Here is a 22,268-nt window from a genome sequence, read left to right as displayed (position 1 = left end):
ATTAACAAAGGCAATTTAATCACATTGATCTCACTAAAATATTAACACTTTGAGAGCAAAACATTCATTGCACCTTTAATAATAAAATTAAAATTTTATTTTGTAAATACTATTTCATGTTTATCTCATCATCAACATTTTTATTACATGTTTTTTAATGTTTAGTTGTAAATACATATATTTAAGAAATAAATAAATAAACATACATAAAAACTTTAAGCATAGGGGCCACAGTCCAAGGTGTGGAGACCCCTGCCCGTAACAGGGCACCATGAGGGGAGCCATGTCTTATGTGCCCTTCCATCTCAAAGGTGTAGCACTATGGTTGGCACGTATTTCACACTCAATACAGTTTGCTGAATGAAAAAAGCCCGCTTTGGAGTGGCATAGAATAAGAATTTTAGAACTGGAAAAATAAACTGAAACCAATCTCCTCATTCTCTGACAAGGAGACAGAGGTTTAGGAAGGTTAAATCACACTGCTAATGGAAGTATGGTGAAAGAAATGTTTTAGGAAGATTGATCTGACATAGATCTATGGGATGCTTCAGAGGAGAAAAAGACTAGAATCAACAGTATGTGTTAAGAGACGACTGCAATCATCAAAGCACGCAGTAATGAGAGTGCAAACGGGAACGACAGGAAGAGAATGAGAAGCAGAGAAGGATCTGAAAGACATTAAAAATGCAACTCTTGGCACTGCTTTTTCACTGTCAGTAAGATTGAATCTTGACCTATTTCTACACATGCTGGTATCAATCAAGATACCCAGATATTTTTACCCAAGGCCCCAAACTGCACGGAAAAGACATAATTAGCAATTCTTTTGACTCATCGAGGGCCTCTGAGAGTGATTCATACCCTCCGCTACACAATTATCCACCATAAATATAGTTTAATCTCTGTCTATTCCAAGCAATGGTTCTTTAATTACATCCATTCATATGTCGTTTACTCCATTACTATAGGATTGAGTCCAACCTCTTTAATTTATCTTTTGAGAGCCTCCATATTTTTTTCTCCTCCACCTAGGATAATCAATCTTAATATATATTATTCTGTAATATAACAGTAAATAATCTTTCAGAATCAGGATAGCAATTTTTATCTTCCCCACATATACTAAGAGTAAAGATGCATTTGAGTTAAAACTTAGTCTTTTAAAATGGACATACAATAGAATGTCTTCAATAAGAAAAGGTAGTCAATCTCCTTTTTCAAGACCAGTAACCCAGAGAAAAACAAAGTTTTAGTTGTAAGTAGGAAGGAATATAATTTGGAGAAGCCCATGGGATAGTGGGCAAGGAAGGCCAGGATAAAATCTTGACAGGCAGAAGACAACCACTGGGTAGAGTGTCTGAGATGCAGAGGAGGAGATCAGGCGCAAGGTGGGTGGGGATGCCAGAAAGGAGGCATGAATATTCCAAAGACAAACGTGTAGAGGGTCAAGAGAGCTGATAAGTGTTCCATTAGCGGTGGAAATTATTGCCTGACCCCCTTATGGCCCTCAAGCCACTCAAGGTCAGCCCTAAACCAGGCCTTCTGCTCCACGCCATGTAAACACACACCGTGTCTAGTTCTCTCCTGTCCTCTCAACCCTGTTGTTCCTCCAGTCTTGGCGGATTCTACCTGTCCAAACCGCTCTCACTTTCTAAATTCCAGATCAAGTCTCCTCTCTTCCCTAGCTGCCTTTCTGATCTCTCTAGCCCACCACCCTCTTCCTCCTCTGTAAGGGACGACTGTTAAATGCCATCTTGCATTGTTTTGAAATGCAGGCTTGGTCCCTGCAGTGAAAGTAAAGCCCCTTCAGAACAGTTTTTCTTCCATATAACTTTTGACCTTCCTAGAGAAAAAGAGCACAGAGTAAGTGAACTAAGAATGATTAATAAGTGGACTAAGAATGATTAAGTGAAGTAAGAATTAAGAATGAAACGATCACTGTTTCTGTTTTTCTCCAGTTACCATTTCAAACAGCATAGATCTTATAGCTTGAGAAGCAGTTCCTTATTTGGAGATTGGCTTATAAACTGCATGGTTGAAAATAAAGCCCAGCCAAGGACTTTCTCTACAGCTGGTGATGAAGAAATGAACAAAGCTGGAGCCTAAAAAGACCAATATAGTCAGGGTGCTTAGACAAATGTCAGCAGCTGCTAGGGAAGAGTTCATTCTTAGAACGGTTAGTCGGCTAGAGATTGGTTCTATTAAAAGAATTTGTTTCCTCTGGAAAAGAAAAGTTTGAATACATTAAATCTTAATGAGTTTAGAGACCCGGGCACATAACACAATAAAACTGATTACAAAGCACAGTTTTCCAAGTAGTTTCAAAGATTTTCAGCAAAAGAAAATAATTTACAATGAGGTTTTTGCCTTGGAAAATAAATTACACTGAAGTAATAATATATTTCTGTATGTTTGGTGACCAAAGAATGGAAATTGATACTCCAGAGTTTTATTTGTGCCATCTATTTATTCATTTCTTCATTCATTGAATGTCTAGTACGTGCTGAGCACTGTGCTAGGTGATGAAGAAACAGAAAAATAAGATATGCTCAGCCATGAGGGTATCAAAGTGAGGGAAAAATACATTTTTAAATATGCCAAATGCTCTAATAGTAACATGCACTTATTTGGGTCTTGGGGCCATGAATAAGTAATAGACGCGAGGTTTCACTAAATGGGTAGAGAAACTGTGTGAATTATGCAGTATGAATATATATAACACTACCATTTTAACCACGGTTTCTGGAAATCAGGAATAAGCTACAATGGGGGCTGGCCCCATGGCCCAGTGGTTAAAGTTCCAAGCACTCTGCTTGGCCCAGGGTTCGTGGGTTCGGATCCTGAGCACAGACCTACTCCACTCATCAGGCGTGCTATGGAGCCATTCCACATACAAAATAGAGGGAGATCGGCACAGATGTTAGCAAAAGAGAGAAGAAAAAAAGAGAAAACAAAAAAAGAGAAGGATTGGCAACAGATGTTAGCTCAGGGCAAATCTTCTTCACCAAAAAAAAAAAAAAAGAAAGAAAGAAAAGAAAAAGAATAAGCCACAGGGCAAGACATCCAAGATGACAGATCATATCCTAGAAATCCTGCAATCACCAGGGGACAGAAACAAGTTAGATGTCAATAATCCAGAAAAGCAGGACATACGCCAAGAGCTACCAGAGTTAACAGATGTGAAAAACAGACCAGAGGTCTATGACTTCAAGCTAGATACACAAGAGCAGGAAAATCTCAGGTTAGACAGGCTAGTGATCTGGAATCATGGACATTCAGTCAAGCTCATTTGTGATCAGAAGGCAGGAGTAAGCAAAATCTTAAAGAAGGTAAACTGACATCTGCGGTGAGTCTGCCACATGCCAGGCATTTGGCTAGTCACTTCCTACAGAATGTCTCGTTTAGTCCACCAACCCCAAACCACAGAGTTGTTTACAGCTGAGAAAATTCAGACTCAGAGAGATTAAGTAATTTGCCCCAAATCACAGTGATGATCCTGGTAGAGCAGGATTCAAACTCTGTGGTCTGGCTCACAAATCCGGGCACAGTGAGTCTCATCCACTTACCTCCTGCCTGGGAAGGCACAGGAAAGTGGTTCCAGCAGCTGGGGGAAAAGTGAGGAAGCTCTGACTGAGGATTAATTTAGACAAGCTGGCTACGAAAAAGAGAGCAACAACTAAGGGCGGATCATGACAAAACGATCCAAGGAATTAAGTGGTCAAATTGGATTTAGTGTAGCACTTGTTTTTGTTTTTGGTTTTTTGGTTTGTTTTACAAACTTGAAGATGGCAGTGATTATACGATCAGGCCTCTTGGCACCTTTGACTTTGGCTCTAAGTTACTGCAGGCCCAAGTAAAGCTTCTAATGACTAGGGACATTGCAGACCAAACAAAGTTTACTAAGTAAATTTACTCTGAAAAGGAAAGATCAAAAAATGGAGGATCAGAAGCTACAAAATAAAGCCAAGTCATCTGCCTTAGCTAAATAATTTCTTACGACCAATGGAACAACCAGGACTGAGGTACTGTTCCAAGCCCACACTAGGGAAAACACCTGGGTCCCTGATGATAGGGACACGGGGTAGGCGGCTGCTGCATTGGACTTGGTTCCAATGGGATGAGATGGGATAATAGACACTATCAAACACGTTATCAGAACAGAGTTTAAATTCAACATTCAGCAAATAGCGATTGCCTGTGACAAATAAAAACGGCAAGTAATAGGATATGCTGGAGTATATGAGGAAGCCATTTGGTGTAAACCTAATTCGCCCTGACCTGGTCTTTCCAAAAGGGCCTGACCATGGCCGTTGAGCATGCATTGTATATCTACTTTAGATATTCCCTATGGCAAGAACAAAGGCACTTGAGATAAAGGTGCAACTTCCCTCCCCACCCCCCCCACCCACCCCCACCCCCGCCCCAACGTTGGCATTTCCTTAAGGATTAAGCATTTTCCTTAGGCTAGGAACTGATTGCCAGGCTCACCTGTGACCACCCAGCTCGAGACAATAGACTTGCCTCCTGCTACACCTGCCCGCTGAGAGAGCAGACCCACTACCTGCTGTGTCCATCAAGCCCTGTGCTGACAGGGCAATCTTGTGGCTATTGTGGGAGGGACATTTCAATCATATGGGAAACATCCTGTTTTGAGGTATATAACCACTCTGTACACCTCACTTCTTTGGTGCCCTTTCTTCTTTCTTCGGGGAAGAAAGGCCCCGGGCCATGGTCCTCAGATTTTAGCTCAGAATAAACTCTCCCAAATTTTCATTTATAGATTGGTTATGGATTATTTTTGTCGACACCTGAAATAGAGTGGCTCTATCTGGGTGTTCACAAGAAAATACTTCATCAAAATTAGAAGGCTGGGATAGAATATAATTCAACAAAAATGAGAGAGCAGTCAAGAATATGAGACTACGAAGCATGAACAAGATAGATGAGGAAGACATTATTTTTTTGCTGTTGCCAGTTTTGCAAGATAAAAAAAATTCTAGAGATGGACAGTGGTGATGGTTGCACTATGTTAACAGACTTAATGCCAGTGAAACGTACACTTAAAAATGGTTAAAAATGGTAATTATGTATATTTTAACACAATTAAAAAATAAATTAAAAAAAAGTTTGCCTAGCTGTTAAAGTGAGACAAATAGGGGAACACATTTTTTAACAAGGGTTTTTTACCAGAGGCTGGGCGAATTAACTGCTATCCTTTTAAAGGGCCTGTGAGAAAGTATCTGCAGCTTATGTAGATTTCCGACTAACATGATACAAACAGCTTTAAGAAATTTTTAATACAGGTACGCTTGTGGAATTTAGAGCAAATCTAATTTTCAGGAATATGCAGACTTTTTCAGTTCCACACCCCAACTACTTTAGGGATGAGATTCCACTCTTAACATCCTGCCCATCGGACAGGCAAACTACACACGTTACCACAATTATCAGAGGTGCTTAGGTCGCCCACCGGTGACCCACTGGGTGACACACGGCCCCTACGGAAAAGGTGGAGCCTTCCTACACAATAGGGGGTCCACGCTATCTTCAACCGGGGGACCTGTTCCGGTAGCGTTCGCACCGTTTCCGAGTTAGCCCGTTCGTCCTGCGGAACAAGCCAGGCACTGAATCGAGCCCCTCCCCCGCTCCGAACTTCTCCGGACTTTCGGATACAGGACGCAGGCTCGGGAGGCGGGGCGAAAGCCGCCCTGGGCTCGCGAGATGCGCGGCCGCGCGGGAGCGCTCGGGTCGTGGGAAGCGGCGGCGGCGCGGGGCGCGGCGATGGGGCGCTTCCGTAAAGATGGCGGCAGCTGCGGCTAGAGGCTCTCGGCTGGCGGCCTGGGGCGGAAGACTGCGGCGCGGAGTCGCCGCCGGCCGGCGGGCCTTGCCCAGTCCCGGGCCCGTGGCGGCGGCAGTGGCCGGCGTGGCCCTGGCAGGAGCAGGAGTGGCATGGTACCACGGCCGCGCTACTGTCGCGGCCCCCGAGGGCAGCCTCACCGTCTTCGCACAGGTAGGGGACGGCCCTTTCCGCCAGCCCCAGCCAGTCTCCTTCCCTCGCAGACGCCCGGTGTGGGGAGGGGTCGGGAGCCGGCGGTCCTTCAGAGCCAGGGGAGGGCGCGCGCTCAAGACCCCCGACAGCTGCCCCTCGCTCGCCGCACCCCCGCACCCCCGCACCCGCGGGGACGCTGGAGGCCAGCGCCAGTCAGCCTCCCCTGGGACCGCCGGCGACGCGGCGGGGGCGCCGGGCGGGGGCGTGTCTGCGCGCCGCGCTCGCTCCCGGCTCGTTTCTCCGGCGCTGACCTGCTCCCTCGCTCCCCGCCGCGCGCGGCGCCCCGAGCTGCGCCCGCTGTGCGTGCAGTTCCCCGCCGCGCGCGGGTTGTGCCCCGCAGCTAGGGCGTTTCCCGAGCCTGGGGAAGGTGTCCGAACAGGTGGCTTGTTTTTTAATCATAAAAATGTCAGCCATAAAAATTAACCGGTTGATAATTTCTAGATACTATAATCAATTGTAAGGAACGTTAGTACGTGATCATAAACCTTAATGCTTCAGGGGGCTGTAAGTACTAAGCACAAGATGTTTCTTCCAAAACCTACATGTGTTTAAAAGTAAAGGTCAAGTTCCCTAGTTCAGCAGAAAATTGCCACATAAAATATTTGCAAATTTGAGAAAAGAGTACTACTTTTAAAATACTTTATGGACATTTAAGTTTTTTGTGTGAAGTTTTTTTGAAAATTAAAAGGAGTATCTTATTCTTTTTCGGTTAGATTTACATTATACTTTTCTAATGAAAAACGTAAGGAGCAGTCAAGATACAACAAAAGGGAGGAAAGCAGGCCTTGTGGATTAAAATTCAGTATTGACAAATGGTGTTTTTTGTTGTGTTAAATTAAGATGCTGCATAGATAATACGTGCAGTCACTCTCCCCATCCTCATACCATTTATAGTCACAAGTGGAAGGATGTATCTTCTAATGTTTCGTAGCATTTTTGTTCGTTAATCTTGTGTCAAGCAATTAAATTTATTATTCATCGTTGGTTTCTCTGCCTCTCTTCTCAACCTCTTAATTCCCATTTAGGATCCTTAGGTTGATCTTCCCAAGAGTATCACTTGAACCACATAATGTACCCTTCTTCAGAAACCGTTAGCGCCTCATTCTGCCTAGAATAAAATCCACATTTTTAGGTTTTGTCATTTCATCACACTAAGTGATTTTCCCAGTAAAAATTGTGAATTTATATCACTTGAACCCTACACTTTCTGGTTCCCATTGTGATCAACGCTTGCATTTGTGAGGGTCAATCAGGATTAAGGGTAGAGTTCATGATCATGAAACAGCAAATAAATTGGACTTTCCCTTGTTTCTTTCCTTTCTACCTTCCACAGTTATCAAAGTGCCTGCTCTGTGCAAGGCAGTATGCAAGAAGTAGGGATTTGAGACACAGTTCAAGTGGTTACGGTTTAATTAAGGAGGGCAATTTTAATACAGTGAAGTAAATGCTGTGATGGGGTAGTAAGTGCTGGGTGCTACAGGAGCAGGCTGAAAGAGCACCTAACACAACCTTGGTTTCCTGAAGCAATGATAGGTAAACTGATACCTGTAGGATGCTTAGGAGTTTGCTGAGCAAACAGAATGGGAAGAATATTGCAGGCAAAGGCAATAGCATTGCAAAGGTGTGAAGCTAAGAGTTTGACTCAGTAGAATGTGAGCTACAAAAGATAAGGCTCAAACCAGGGCTGAGTGGTGTCAGGGAATCAGATCATGAAGCACCCCTTAAGCGCATGAACAAATTTTTATCTTGAGGACTGCAGGGAGCCATTGTAGGGGTTCTTTCTTTTTGTCTTTTTATGTTAGATGAGCTAACATCTGTGCCAGTCTTCCTCTATTTTGTATGTGGGATGCTGCCACAGCATGGCTTGCTGAGTGGTGTGTAGGTGAGCTCCTACAACCTAGGATCCAAACCTGCAAACTCCTGGCCTGAAGAGCACGTGAACTTAACCACTATGCCACTGGGCTGGCCCCCATTGTAGGGGTTCTTAACCCTCATAGACCCCAAAAAACCCAGACATAGAATTCGGGGAGTCTATGAACTTAGGTAGAAGGTTATATTTTTATTTTCACTGACCTACAATTTAACATTTTTTCAATTATGAATGTAGGCAACAAGCTACAGTAGTAGTAGTAACAGTAACTGACTTTGTCATCAATAGAAAAGAAATCTCGTTTTTCCCTATTATATTATAGTTGTTACAGATGTCTCAAAGTATCACTTCTTTGAAAGTAGAGTATTTATTAAACCGCCACCATATCATGTTATTTAATGCATAAAGGATTACGTATATTACTATATCACAAATTTGGCTTTGACCTTGGAAAGAGTATTGAGACTTTAGTGAAGGGAATGATGGAAACTTGGAGTTAGGGAGCTGTTGCAGTATTCAGGAGAGAGTTGATGATGGCTAAATTAGTGGGTGAATTTGAAAGACATTTAGAAGATAAATTTGCAAAGATTGAGTTGCAGAAGTCTTATGTAAAATGTAATTGTATTGTTTCAAAAGCTGTTTAGTGATTACAACTGGACCACAGTATTGCCTCCTACAGACAGCCTTAGGGAACTTGCTTTAGGGCATGTCAGCATATCAGTTAGTTTTATGTAAACTGCTTCTTCTGAAACACTTTAGAATGTTTGAAAACTATTCTAAGATTTTACTGTTATTCCCTTTACAACATTATTATATTTGGTTGAGGCATAGTAAAATCAGATAAGAAGTGGTAGAAAGGAGAAGACAAACAAAATTATTCTATTATTTCAATTCATTCTGCTTTATAGGGATAGCTGCGTTCTTAATCAGCCTTGATATCTTACAAATTTAAAAAGTTATTTCATTGGGGAAAGCAGTTAGTGAGAGAGTTTTAGAGTTGCAATAGCAAAATTATTTTCTTCCTGCAGGAATTTCAATAATAAAAGTTTTATAGCTATTATTGTGTTTTGTTATTATAAGCTAGAAATAATATATTAGTAAACCAAAACTGATGAAAACAAACAAATCTTCATATCACTAAGTAACTCAACAGCATGTAAGATCAAACTAAAAGCTTTTCTGAACCATTGGTGTTACAAATGATTGTAATAAGACCTAAAACTGGAAAAAAAAAAAAGAAACATAAACATCAAAAACAATATAGTTCACAATTGGCAACATTGATAATATTTTATTTGTTCTTACTCATTTGCTAATTGTATGAATATTTAATTCTCTAAATTTTTGTACTTTTTGGCCTTATATATCAATTTCCAAATTATATATGACATTGGATGTTGTACGTTTCCCTGACTTCATAATAAGATTTTTTTCATTTGTTTTTTAATGAAAAATTTGTCCACTACATTTAAAAAAAATTTTTAAGTAAAATTATTTTGCATAACCTAGTCCATAATGATGTATAAATGTTCTTTATTCTGAATAAATCTGAATTCTTTATTATGTAGATTCATGGATATTAGATTCCCTTTGATGTTTATTTATGTTTGTATTCATAAATCTTTGGAATTCTTTCCTCTGTTAACATTTAATAATTTTTTTTTCTTTCCTAGACCTTATCACTCTCTGAAATTATTTTTGTCTGCTTGTTTTTTTTTGTCTTTCCCTGCCAGAATGGCCGCTTGTCTTTTTCATCTCTGTATTCTTAGTGCCTAAAACAATCACAGTCACACAATAAATGTTTAGTATCCAAAGAGCGAGTGAATGAACTGCACTTTATAACTAAGTGACCTTGTCTAACTTTGGTTTGGCATTTATAGAAATAATCGACAAGCAATATCTAGAAATGTTGAGAATCAGCTAAGTTACTAAATGTCCAGTGTATACTCAGTTACACACTTAGAGTCACAGAGACATGTCATAGCATATTCCCAGTAGAAAACATAAGTAATTAAGAAACCTTACTCTTTTCTGCTGTATCCCAAGAGCCTAGACAAGAGTCTCATGCATAGGAGGTGTGGTAAATACTTATTGAATGGGTGAATACATTGATGAAACCTATAATGTAATAATAATAGGTATACCTTTATCTCAAAAGTTTAATGATGGGTCCATGTCACCTGTTACTGTGTATGAGATTTAGTTTTTAATTCGTATTATTAACATTTATATATATATATTTTTTAGATTTTATTTTTTTTCCTTTTTCTCCCCAAAGCCCCCTGGCACATAGTTGTATATTCTTCGTTGTGGGTCCTTCTAGTTGTGGCTATTAACATTTATATTTGTCTTTATACAGCAAGCTTTTGTCCTGAAGCAATCACATTAAAATACCCAAATTAATTTTAGAATTTAAATAAAATAAATTGCATTTTTTCCCCAATTATTGAGATGCTTCAACTTGTAAACTGCAAGCCAATTATTTTTAAATTTGGAAAATAATCCTGACATATGGCAAAAATCGACTATATTAATAAACACTATATTTTGGTAATGTAACTAAATGCTTGATGAACACTTTGTATAATATTGATTGCACTGACCGAAGATACAAATATAACAATCTGCATCTTAAAACTGGCCAAGGACAGTTAGAAGGACCTGCAACTAGAATATACAGCTATGTACTGGGGGGACTTTGGGGAGAAGAAGAAGAAGAAGAAAAAAAAAGATTGGCAACAGATGTTAGCTCAGATGCAATCTTTAAAAAAAAAAAAACTGGCCAAAATTCCTCCTAGGGAGAGAATGGTTTTGGTTTACATAAGTGTTTCTGGTAGAGAGTAAGCCCCCTAAGAACCTGAATGTGGCTGGCTCATGCTTTAAAGGTGAGGGAAGGCTGCTTTGCATAATAGAAGCAGAAGAATTGGAGCATATAGGGACCTCTGGGCATAGAAACGGAAGGGAGAGGGATGGACAGGATTGGAAAGGCTGAATTCTGTTTTACCTTTTGATCTCCCCCATCTCCTATCCAGGCTTTAGTAAAGTCTAGGATATTCACAGATGCTTGGACAGAGTTACACAAGGTTCCTGTGGTTTAAGTAGAGGTAGCACTTGATGAAAGTGATGCCGGGGGAGGAAGAAAGGAGAATGTAAGTTTCTCCCATTCCCAGATTTTTAGCAGCATTCCTGGAAGGATTTTTTACTTTATTTATCCTCCAGCTTTATTGAAATATAATTGACAAATAAAAATTGTGTATATTTAAAGTGTACAACTTGATGTTATATGTATACATTGTGAAATGATCACCATAATCAAGCTAATTAACATATCCATCACCTCGCATAGTTACCAAATGTGTGTGTGTGCGTGTGTGGGGTGGATACTTAAGATCTACCCTCTTAACAAATTTCAATTATACAATACATACAGTATTATTATAGTCACCATGCTCTACATTAGATCTCCAGGACTTATTCTTCCTGCATAACTGAAACTTTATATCCTTTGACCAACATCTCCCCATTTCCCCCAACCTCTGGCAACCATCATTCTACTCTGTTCTTCCATGAGTTTGACTATTTTAAATGTCACATATAATTGAGATCATGTAGTATTTGTCTTTCTGTATCTGACTTATTTCACTTAGCATAATGTTCTCCAGGATCATCCGTGTTATTGGAAATGTCAAGATTTCCTTTTCCAGGGGTGAATAATGTTCCATCACATGAGTGTGGGCATATGTATCACATCTCTTTTGTCCATTCGTCCATCGATGGACACAGGTTGTTTCTACATCTTGGCTACTGCAAATAATACTGCTATGAACATGGGGTAACTTTTCAAGATACTGATCTCATTTCCTTTAGATGTATACCCAGGAGTAGGATTGCTGGATCATTTGGTAGTTTTATTTTTTTTTATTAGTGAGGAAGATTGCCCCTGAGCTAACACCTGCCACCAGTCCTCCTCTTTTTGCTGAGGAAGACTGGCCCTGAGCTAACATCCATGCCCGTCCTCCTCTACTTTATATGTGGGACACCTGCCACAGCATGGCTTGATAAGTGGTGCATATGTCTGTGCCCAGGATCCGAACCGGTGAACCTTGGGCTGCCAAAGCAGAACATGCGAACTTAACTGCTACGCTACCAGGCTGGCCCCAGAAAGCACATATTTTAAAACTATACTTTAGGAAACTTAGGCTTTCGTGGTTTATGAAAATGTGACTCAATGTGTGGGAGAATCACCTTGATCTTCTGAGAGGAAAGTTATTATGTAAATTAAGATAATGTATTATTTTCTGAGTAGAGTTACTTTCTTGTATAATTGTGGTTGTGATTTAGTCATCAGGTCTAATTTTGATCATTTCTCATCTAATCATTATTAGCGTTTTATAAATATGTTTTCATGTCTCTTGATGTTTTTATTTGCTTTTATTTAAGTAAAAAGAACTTAGAGAAAAAACACGTTTAAGATAGATCCATGTAAATATCTTGCAGGCATGATAAATGCCTTACATGAGAACATCTCTTAGAGATAACGTGTGTGTAGGTGTGATTTTGTATTTAGATCCCATATAGTGACCTTCTTGATTCGTATTTCTAAACTAATATTTTGCCTTTTAATCGTACCCTGCCTTAGATTATGATTGAGTGTTGTTTAAGGCAGACTGCAGCAATATTAATCTATTAAAAACTTGTATTACAAAACAGCACTAGGTCTTACAAACTTTCTGATGCTTTCTTCTCAGAGCTAGTTTTTCATGCGTATAATTTTAAATTTTTGACATCCATGTAATTTTCAGTTTCTGTTTTATCAATTCCTGCTAGTAAGTAGGAATTCCCTCCTCTGACCTTCCTAATTATATCCATGGAGATGATCTCCATGAAGCCTACTTTAATATCTCCTTTGTTTAATTTTGTTTCAATTTTGGTTTGTGCCATTAATTAGCATTTGCATTTTCTTATGAGTGTATCTAATATATAGCCTCATTAACAGCATTATTAGCCTTTAAGCTCAGAAACTATATTTTATGTTCTGATTCATAGCATTTGCCAAATATTTAAAGATAATTTGTTAAAATATCAAATAACTTAAGAAATTCTTAACATTAAAGTGAAATTAGAGTATCACAGCACTCTTGTACTTACATTTCATTCATTCTAGGAGACTTTTTCTTTTTCTAACATTTTAGCATATCTGAAATCAGGATACATCTTAGAGTCAGTGGTGTCTTAAAACCCCTTTTGGCCAGGTGACATTCATGACCTAGTTGTCATTGCCTGAGAATGTGAGAGTTTGGCTACATTTTCATCACTTAAATTGAGATAGATATATTGCTTGACAAAACCTTAGTCTTTAGAAAAAGAGAAATCATGGGCGTGGAAGTGCCTCTCAAAGAAACATGAAAAGAGAAGGTTTCACTCAGATCAGAAAGTTATTTCCCAGTGCTCAGGGCAGGAGCAAGAAAGGTAGAACAGGCTAAGAGTGGTCAGGAGAAGATGCTATTTTGTCATTGTTGTCAAATCATGGTAGATAAACTACTTCGTTTGAGGGTTAATAAGTAAGTTTTAGAGGTCTCTCTAAATAAATATCCAGGCTGACTTAAAAGTCTTGAATCTTATGTTTTATTTATTTTTATAACCTACCTGGAATTTGGATTTTGAGGCTTTTGTCAAGGAAAACATGGCAGAATATTGTATTCCATTCACTGTCTTTGATAGTAACAAAGATTCTTCTTCCATTGTAACAGGCATGAAAGTAGAGGGTATGGTTATTTCTGGCTATAGATGCAATTCCACACTTTCCTCCTATTAAAAAAAAAAAGAAAAAGCCAAAAGAATCTGATTTGAACTGCTCTGGAAAATTAGGAGGTAAAATCAGAGAAACGTAGGCCATGTTAGAGATCATGAAGAATGAGAGCTTGTGATGAATATAGGACTCATTGCCACAAACTTCTAATGACTTTCTTTTGGTGGGTTTTTCCAGTGTTGCTCAAAGTATTATCTAACAGATTATTTTTAAGAAACCTTGGTATTGTTAAAAAAAAATTCAACTGAGTAAATTTGAAGATCTAATTGACTTTGACAATTCATGAATCTGGGCAACATCCCATCTAGCAAGTAGAAAGGAACTCCAAGAAGCCACACAAAATGGACGGCTTTTATAGGCAGAAGAGAGTGGGACAAGGGAACAAAAGAAAGGATTATTTCAGACAAGGTTCCATTTCTTTGGGGGAAGAATAGGGGTCTGTCATGCAGATGACTTCACTAGTATTGATCAGGAAATTCCAGACTGATATTGGTTTAAAATTTCACTCCTGGGAGAGGCTGAAACTGCTGTTAAGTTAGGTATGAAGTCTTAGTTTGCTGTGTGAGGTTTAGTACAAGTGACTGCATTTTGGATCTATTGTCTCTTTTTTAACAGTATTACGATTTTTGACAGTATTGTGAGTTTAACATGAGTAATATATTGCATCATGGCATTGAATTTAAAAATTATTAAAAATCTAAGAGAACGTTAAAGATTTTCTTTGATATTTAAATTCAAGTTTGAACTTATATTTTGTGAGTACAACCTGACTGAAACAAATGGTCGCAGATTTTAAATAAATAAAAGCAAGGAATGTGTATCATCATGTTTAAACAGTCAAACAAATATATTAACCTGGGAGGTGAATTTGCAAGTTTCATTAGATGTAGGACTCTCTTTTTTTATTGCATATCAATAAATATTTTTAAAACCCCAATAATGTAATTAATACAATGAAGCTATTTTCATTTGTTATGAGAGCCCTAAACAATTTATAAAATGAAATTAACGTTGCTTGCTTTTATTTCAAGTCGTTCATAGTATTGTGGTGATTATTTTTGTGAACGGCTGGGGAAGACATTGATAAGACATTGGCAATGGGTAAAGCTAGAACTTACTGGAATGTACTTGGATTGGAGTGTATTTTCAGTGCGTTGCGTTTAATGATAGTACTTGTAAAATTGTTATGCCAACGGTGGTAAACTTTACAGCAACATACAGAAGTTTAATAACCATGAAACATTGTAACCCCAATGAAAACTAAAGCTTTCTTGCAACAGTAAAGCAAGAATGTAAAGATGTTTTTATACTTCATTGCCTCAGGTGAAAATGTCTCTAGAAACAGATAAGTGATGACAAAGCTTTGATGTTAATAAACTCAAATGGAAGTCAAAAATCAAAGTGTATAAATGGCTAGATAATGAAAAGAAAGATGACAGAGTTATACCCTGTAATTAGATGTAATTTGTGCTTTTGGCATAGCTATTTGTCCTGTGTGAATGAGAGGTTGTCTACTTTCCTTCCTTGTATAATGGAAGGACAGTACTTATATATCCTACTGTAAATCTGTGAAGGTGCTTTTCTGGGGGGGCCAAGAAAGAAAGAAAAACAAATTGTAATATAAAAGCAGAAGTGTATTTTTAATCTTTCCTTTTGCAACTATATTTGTTTAGCTGAACCTGAGTAAAAAATTACTGTTTGCTCTTATTCTATAAGACGTGTTCTAGTAGATAATGTATACAAATTAATGCTTTTGTTACTTTGAATTTTGGAGTTTTATGAATTACAGCAGTGCACAAAAATATCCTAAGCCATCAATAGTAGTAGTATATGAATTTAAAAGTTATAGTTTAAAAAGTGGTAAAAATTTGATAAAGTAAACCAGTGGAGAATATATTCTCTTAATAACCTAACCATAAATAAGATTGTTAAATTATAAATAATTTCAATATTTATTATAGAAATAATATTTAATGACTCATATATTTAAGTGAATCATATATTTAAGTACAGCCTGGTCTGTGTAGAAAATTTTCATTGACATGTATGAAAGTTCCCTGAATGTGTGGTATGTAGAATAAAAGTTGTGATTACTGTTAATTAAGAAATATGGCCTTATGAAGTCTTGTTTATCCACATGTATATTGTATAATTTATCTGTTATGTACTAGAAACTTTATACCTTCAGTGTTTCCTGTTACATATTACAGTTCCAGGCATCTCCTTCCTCAGTCTCTCATCGCTTAGCTGTTATGTGCCCTGCAAACCATTTTTAAAATTAGGCAAAATGAACCTCAAATAGGAAAGCACAGTGTTTTTCCACAAATTGTTCTAGATATTCCAGAGCAAAATATGATTGACTTAGTAATCTGCTGTTTGGGAATCTCAAATCATTCTTCTCATTTGCTAGTATACACAATTAGAAGATTATACATAGTAAGAAATTATAGATGGGTTGATTTCTATGTTTGTGTGTGTGTGCAGTGTAAATACCAAGAGATTAAATCACACTATCAAGTGTTTTAAAGACAAAGTTTTTTTCAGTTTGATTTGGTCATAATTGCCCAGTTAAGAACCAGCTCAAATCAGAAGCAGATCCCTAATATGTGGGTTTTCAAACCCACAGTCCTGGGGAGTTCTGGAATGCTTGGAATTGCTCCAGGACCAAAGTCCAGGTCAGGAGCTTACTCTTATGGTAGAGTACTGCTTTGAATGGGTTGCTTCAGTGCGTTCCCCATCGCTGTGACTGCATACTGCAAAGGACAAACAATGAACAGCTGAGCCTCCTAAAAGCCCATCTAATTATCAGTCCTGCACACATGGAAGTATAATATGAAAGACTTCTCTCCTAGTAGTTCTTAGTGTCAGACATACCATGTTTAAGATACTTTAATGGCAAGCCAGAAAAGATGGATTATAAGGAAACACTGGGATTTAACCAGAAACCCATTGCAATAGAAAGAGGACAATCAGTAGTTTGAGCCAGAGACACACTTTTCTCTTTTAAAAACTTTAATCTTATTTTATTTGTGATTGACTTACTTAGTTAACACTGCTACTGTTTTGTTTTTAAATTAGGACTTTGTGTTCCACTAGTATACTTGGCCATTAGGCAATCATCATATTCACCTTAAATTACAGTCATGAAAAGATTGCTTCTTGAAACACTAAAGAAATACTGTTTTATTATGGATATTGAAATCCTTGAAATATATTAGAAAGGGAGTTGGAGCTGTTGGCTGTTTCTTGATTCTTAAAAATTATTTATGTTAGTGTTTTTTCTTCCTGAAATATTTGTATATTTTAGAAAATTTAGGAAAAAAGCATGTAAAAACCATCTTCCCTCTACCATGGCTTGAAAAGACTAGTCACTGTTAAAGTTTTGGGTGTTATATCTTGAGTGGGAAGGTTTTCATTTAACTTAAAACCTTACAAGACAACATTAATGTATTAAAGCACTGTTCTTTGATATTATAGAAATAAAGTTAATAGTTCTGAAGTTAAATAATTATGGTGGTTCCAAATAGGGTCTTTATAGTGAAAGTGAGCCATCCTTGCCCTTTTGGAGACTTTCTCTTCCCCCTATATCCTTGCTCTCCAATCTCTTCTCATCCATATTTCTCTTTATTTCTCTGCCAAAAGCTGTAAGTATTTATTACGCGTAGTGTGGTGACTGCTTCCTTCTATGGAATAGTGCCTAGTTTGGAGAAGGCAAGCCTAGTGGCTTTGGCACCACATCAGTGAAAAGATACAGTGATACAAAAATCAGAATTGTGTATTATCGTATTTCATGTCAATTATACCTCAATTTTTAAAGAAAGAATTGTGCAGATATACATATAAGATTTTATTAGGACCAAGCTTTTATTTGAAAATTTTGTACAGCGGTGATGTCGTTTAGTACTTTGCTTTATTCTGGCTACCAGCAATTGTATATTCTTTATTTTTTTATTTTATTTTATTTAAGGAAGGTTAGCCTTGAGCTAACTGCTGCCAATCCTCCTCTTTTCACTGAGGAAGACTGGCCCTGAGCTAACATCCATGCCCATCTTCCTCCACTTTATATGTGGGATACCTGCCACAGCATGGCATGCCAAGCGGTGCCATGTCCACACCCAGGATCTGAACCGGCGAACCCCAGGCCCCCCAAGTGGTACATGTGCACTTAACCACTGCGCCACCAGGCTGGCCCCTGTATAGTCTTTATTTTAATTAATCTGCTTTAGCTAGTGGAAAATGTAAGACATTTTTAAAGGACCTGGAATTAATAGATTTCTCGTTTTATACTTAGTCCTGTCGGGGAAGCCTTTTTTTTTAAGAGACCTCTACAGCCATATGTTGAAAATGGATTAAGTCAGATATTCATCTCAGTTATTTAAAGTTAATTAACTATATACACTGTTCTAATATGAGCAATATTTAAAATTGGAGCATTTTATTTTACTCGTATTTTACCCTGTTATCACTCATGTTTACTTTGTCATTTATTCTTAATCTTTGAATAGGTTGTGAATCTGTTTGAGAATGTGATAAAAGTTATATACTCTCTCTCAAAAAGTGCATACACACCTTTTCACATATAATTTCAGGGAGTTACGTACACCAGGAAGTATGACCACGTAGTGTGAGGTTAAGGGCCTCTGCTTTAAATTTTTAGGTTACATCCCTTGTCCCTTCTAGCTTCTTAATAATCATCTTTCTTCACGTTATGAAATGTTTCAAATGTTATATCTAAAATTATCTTCCAGTTCCCTGCTTTGATCATGTCACTGCATTACTCCTAGCCTTTGGATGATATTCCCCTCCAATCAGATAATTTGTGATATTTACCTTTACTTTATGGTATTTAATCTTCCCTTTCACCGGTTCTTCACTTCTGTTGTGACTGTCCACATTCTCTTTTCTAGCCCAATGTACATTCTGTTAGCCCTCTGGCACTGGCTTATCCTGTTTACAGCGTTATAAACGGAACAGAAGCCTTTGTCTAGTATCGTATCCCTCTCCGTAAATCATAAACATCCATTGTCCAAGGGAGCTTCTTCAAGGTTGTTCTCTTTACTCTATATCCTGAAAGTGAGTTGGGCTATTCACGTTCTCAGGAGTCGACCTATAAGGAGTCTACCTATAAATTCACAGGAATATTATTAATACTGGTAATAATATATATTACATACATAAAGTTTTAAAAATTTGTAAGTTAAAAGAGTATCCAAACAATAGCCATAAATATTTAGAAACTAATTTTACACTAAACAAAGTGACAAAGTCCGTCCAAGTCTTTGAATATTCATCATTACTCGTTGGGACTTCACTAGCAATTCAAGTTTGAAGGTTGGGTTGCCTGAATTGTTTCAGAACTTCGGACTCTGTCTATTCTAGCCTACAAATAGCTGTTCCTCTTTTTTTCCCCCGATCTCTTCCTAAGATTTAACTAAGGTTATTCTCTTGATTATAAAGTGTACAGGAGTTAATCACCAAATAAATTTTAAAGGGGCAAGTTTACCCAGGTGCTAGATCTGTCCATGCCCACCCTTAAGGTATGTTTGTAACAACTTGTCATAAACTGCAAGTTTTCACTGGTTTTGTTTCTCATAAGATACTAAGATTCTCAGGGGTCAAGATAAAGATTTCTCTTTAACATATACCCCGAAGAACTTCATATTTGGTGCAGACCTCACTGTTGCCTGAACAAATGCTAACAGTTCTACTAACTTAGTATATGATTCACTGGTGTTTTATACTACTACTTTCCTGTGCTCAAAGGTTAAGATGTAGCAACTCATGTTTCCTCATTTGACACCAACTCTTGTAAAAGACACAGAAGGTTGGTGGAGGAGTTGAGGGAGAGAAGTGACTGTGAGTACTAGTAGAAGGGGCCGTCGAAGTAGTAGAGTGGCAAATTCTTCTTCACTTATTTATTTAGCACTTGTTTACTTTAGTTATGCTTGGGGCTACCTTAAAGTGAAAAAAAAAAAACCCAAACAAAAAACAATGTTTGATTTTTTCAGTCATTGTATAGCAAATTCTATTATGGAATCTTTTAAAATCTTCACTGTTAAAGTATCCTCAGAAATTACTAAATGAGGGCATGGCTGTCTTATCATGAAATATGTCCAAAGAATAAGGTAAAAACAGAAAGGGAGATTTTGGCAAATCTTTGCCAGATCTTAAGTGATTTGTTCCACGTTTGTACTTCACAAATACAGAGCAGAACTTTGCCTGAAAAATAATTTGCCAAAATATATAGTCATATGTGTGTATTACTTTTCTTTTTGTATTGTGTCTTTGTATTGCCTAATCTATGTATTTATTTACTGGTGATTTAATATATAAAATCGAGAAACACAAATGGCATGCATCTTAGTACCTTTGCTGGTAAACTTTACCTATTTTGCCAATGCTTGGTAAAATGTCTGGCTCATCCCTGCTCATTTTCTACAAATACATTTTAATAGCAAAATTTTATCTTAGACATTGTATTAAGTTATGTCAGTGAACTCCAAGCTAACGCTGAAGAAATCCCTTAAAACCTAAGCCAAACATGGGTTAAGCATGAAACCCCTTAGATTGTTTATTCAGATTTGTAGAAAGAGAGTGTGAAGCAGCTGGTGTAGTCCAGTTTCAGAGCATTCTGCCTCTGAGATTCCATGATCTCTACAATAAGCAAAAAAATAAGACAGTATCCTTTGGTACAGTTAACACTGCCACCACCTATTAATGGCTTTACCTCTTTTGTTATGAAGGCATTTTTTAAATCTAAAGTAATTAACAGTGTGCAGTAGTTTGTGGTTATAACAAAAGGAAACAGAAGGCCTTTATTTCTATTTGTGTACATACTTCTTTAGTGCAGTTGCACATGGCGGAGTACATACCTAGCTATCTAAAAATATTTTAATAAACTATTACTAGCATTTAAAATATATAAGCACCAAAAAACAAACTTTTGCATATTGATTCAAGGACAGAATTTTCTTTTTTTTTTTGAGGAATATTAGCCCTGAGCTAACAACTGCCGCCAATCCTCCTCTTTTTGCTGAGGAAGATTGGCCCTGAGCTAACAGCCATGCCCATCTTCCTCCATTTTTCATGTGGGACGCCTGCCACACATGGCTTGATAAGTGATGCATAGGTCCGCACCGTAATCTGAACCTGTGAACCCAGGCCGCCAGAGTGGAACGCGCAAACTTAACGGCTGCATCACCGGGCCAGCCCCAACTGAAATCTATTTATAAATTAGTTTTTTAAGATCACACTTTAAATTTGGACTCGATTCCTATTCATAAAGATCCATTTATTCCTGGCACACTTTTTTTTAACCATTTAACCATAATAACCATGTAATAGGCTCTGGGGTTACAGAGAAAAAAGATACTTTCTGTTCTTGAGGAATTCATTGTAGTGGGGCACAGACAGTTCCAGTACAGAGTCGTTGGGGCTTTCATAAAAGTTTACTCAGGGTTCTGTAGCTCATACCAAGAGGATACTTAACCCCAAGTGGGTACTCTGGGAAGGACCCCTGGAGGAGGTAACTGCTGGAATTAATTCTTAACAAGTAAGTTAGCCAAATGAACAAAGGGGCAAAACCCAACAACTATATGACATACTTTGCTTTCTGAAGCATCGTGAGTATGTAATCCATCTCTGGAAAGGTATCTAGTAAAGGTTTTTTGAAGCTCCTCAGAGGAAGGCTAAGGATACACCAGCAGACCAGGTCAGGTTTAGGAAAATCACTTTAGCAATGAACAAAACTAAGGTTGATACTTTAAGTTAGTATAATATCTGTTTTGTACAAAGACTAATTCATAAAAAATAATAGTATCAGTAGAATTTTTAAATAGTAATATAATTTTCATTTTTAATGAGAAATTGCAAATCTGCCCCTTCATTAGACTTTCTGAAGGTTTTTTAAAAAATTGTTTTATTTTTGTTTTGGATAAAATTTGTTTGTATGCAAGCAATATGTTGCCATTTTTTAATAATAATTCCAGTCCTTGACCAAATGTTGTGTCGGATTAGGGTGTGGGGCTTAAGGGACTTGGTGGTAGAAAGGCAAATTACCATCAGTATTCAGCCACAAGCTTTAGCCATCCTCACCATGAGTTTCCTGTAAACTGAGGAAGCATATAGAGGGAAAATCTTGCTGGGGATTGGGGATATGGAAGTCCGAGTAGATCACACAGAATGTGGGAGCATGGGAGGAAAGCAGTGCAAAATATTTATGAATAAATCACTTGCCTTTTGCAGTCCGGAACTGCAAAATACTTGTGCAGCTACAGACTGCAGCTGTTCCCCAAGAAGGGATGGGAGGAAGGAGAGAGGAATCCTTTAATCCATCCCTTCTTTGCTCCACTCTGTGTCATATGTTGTGGGATACAATATCCTAAATGTGTTATCCCCAGTGGTGGCCTCTGTTTATGACTCAGCCCTCTGATAGCAGCCCTTTCCCCAGGCTTACTTGAAGTTCTCAGTTGCTAGGAGACCTTGCTGCAAGAGTGTGTAAGGTTCCAGAAATTAGCTCACAGCTTCCATCACAGAAGGTT

At 38.0% G+C, this 22,268-nt stretch overlaps 1 protein-coding gene and 1 long non-coding RNA gene across 3 annotated transcripts in view; one reads left to right on the top strand and one right to left on the bottom strand.

Moving 5' to 3' along the window:
• Positions 1-5,562: 5,562 nt before the first annotated feature.
• Positions 5,563-22,268, top strand: part of MICU2 (mitochondrial calcium uptake 2) — a 134,628-nt gene continuing 117,922 nt past the window's right edge. The window contains exon 1 of the mRNA XM_070577860.1: positions 5,563-6,010. Coding sequence (XP_070433961.1) covers positions 5,801-6,010 — 210 coding nt within the window. The 5' untranslated portion in view covers positions 5,563-5,800. The remainder of the gene's footprint in view (positions 6,011-22,268) is intronic.
• On the bottom strand, positions 6,835-22,156 carry LOC139076308 (uncharacterized). 2 transcript variants are annotated; one of them, XR_011527741.1, is made up of 5 exons: positions 21,964-22,156; positions 18,559-18,850; positions 13,566-13,727; positions 13,068-13,116; positions 6,835-7,157 (listed from the first exon to the last, which is right to left on the bottom strand). It is a non-coding gene; the product is annotated as an uncharacterized lncRNA (long non-coding RNA). The 2 variants fall into 2 exon arrangements; XR_011527740.1 differs by lacking the exon at positions 13,068-13,116.

This window comes from Equus przewalskii, chromosome 16 (assembly GCF_037783145.1).
Source record: "Equus przewalskii isolate Varuska chromosome 16, EquPr2, whole genome shotgun sequence".
Classification (NCBI taxonomy): Eukaryota; Metazoa; Chordata; class Mammalia; order Perissodactyla; family Equidae; genus Equus; species Equus przewalskii.
The sequence above is the reverse complement of the archived record's forward strand: the minus strand, read 5'-3'. Positions and strand labels throughout refer to the sequence as shown.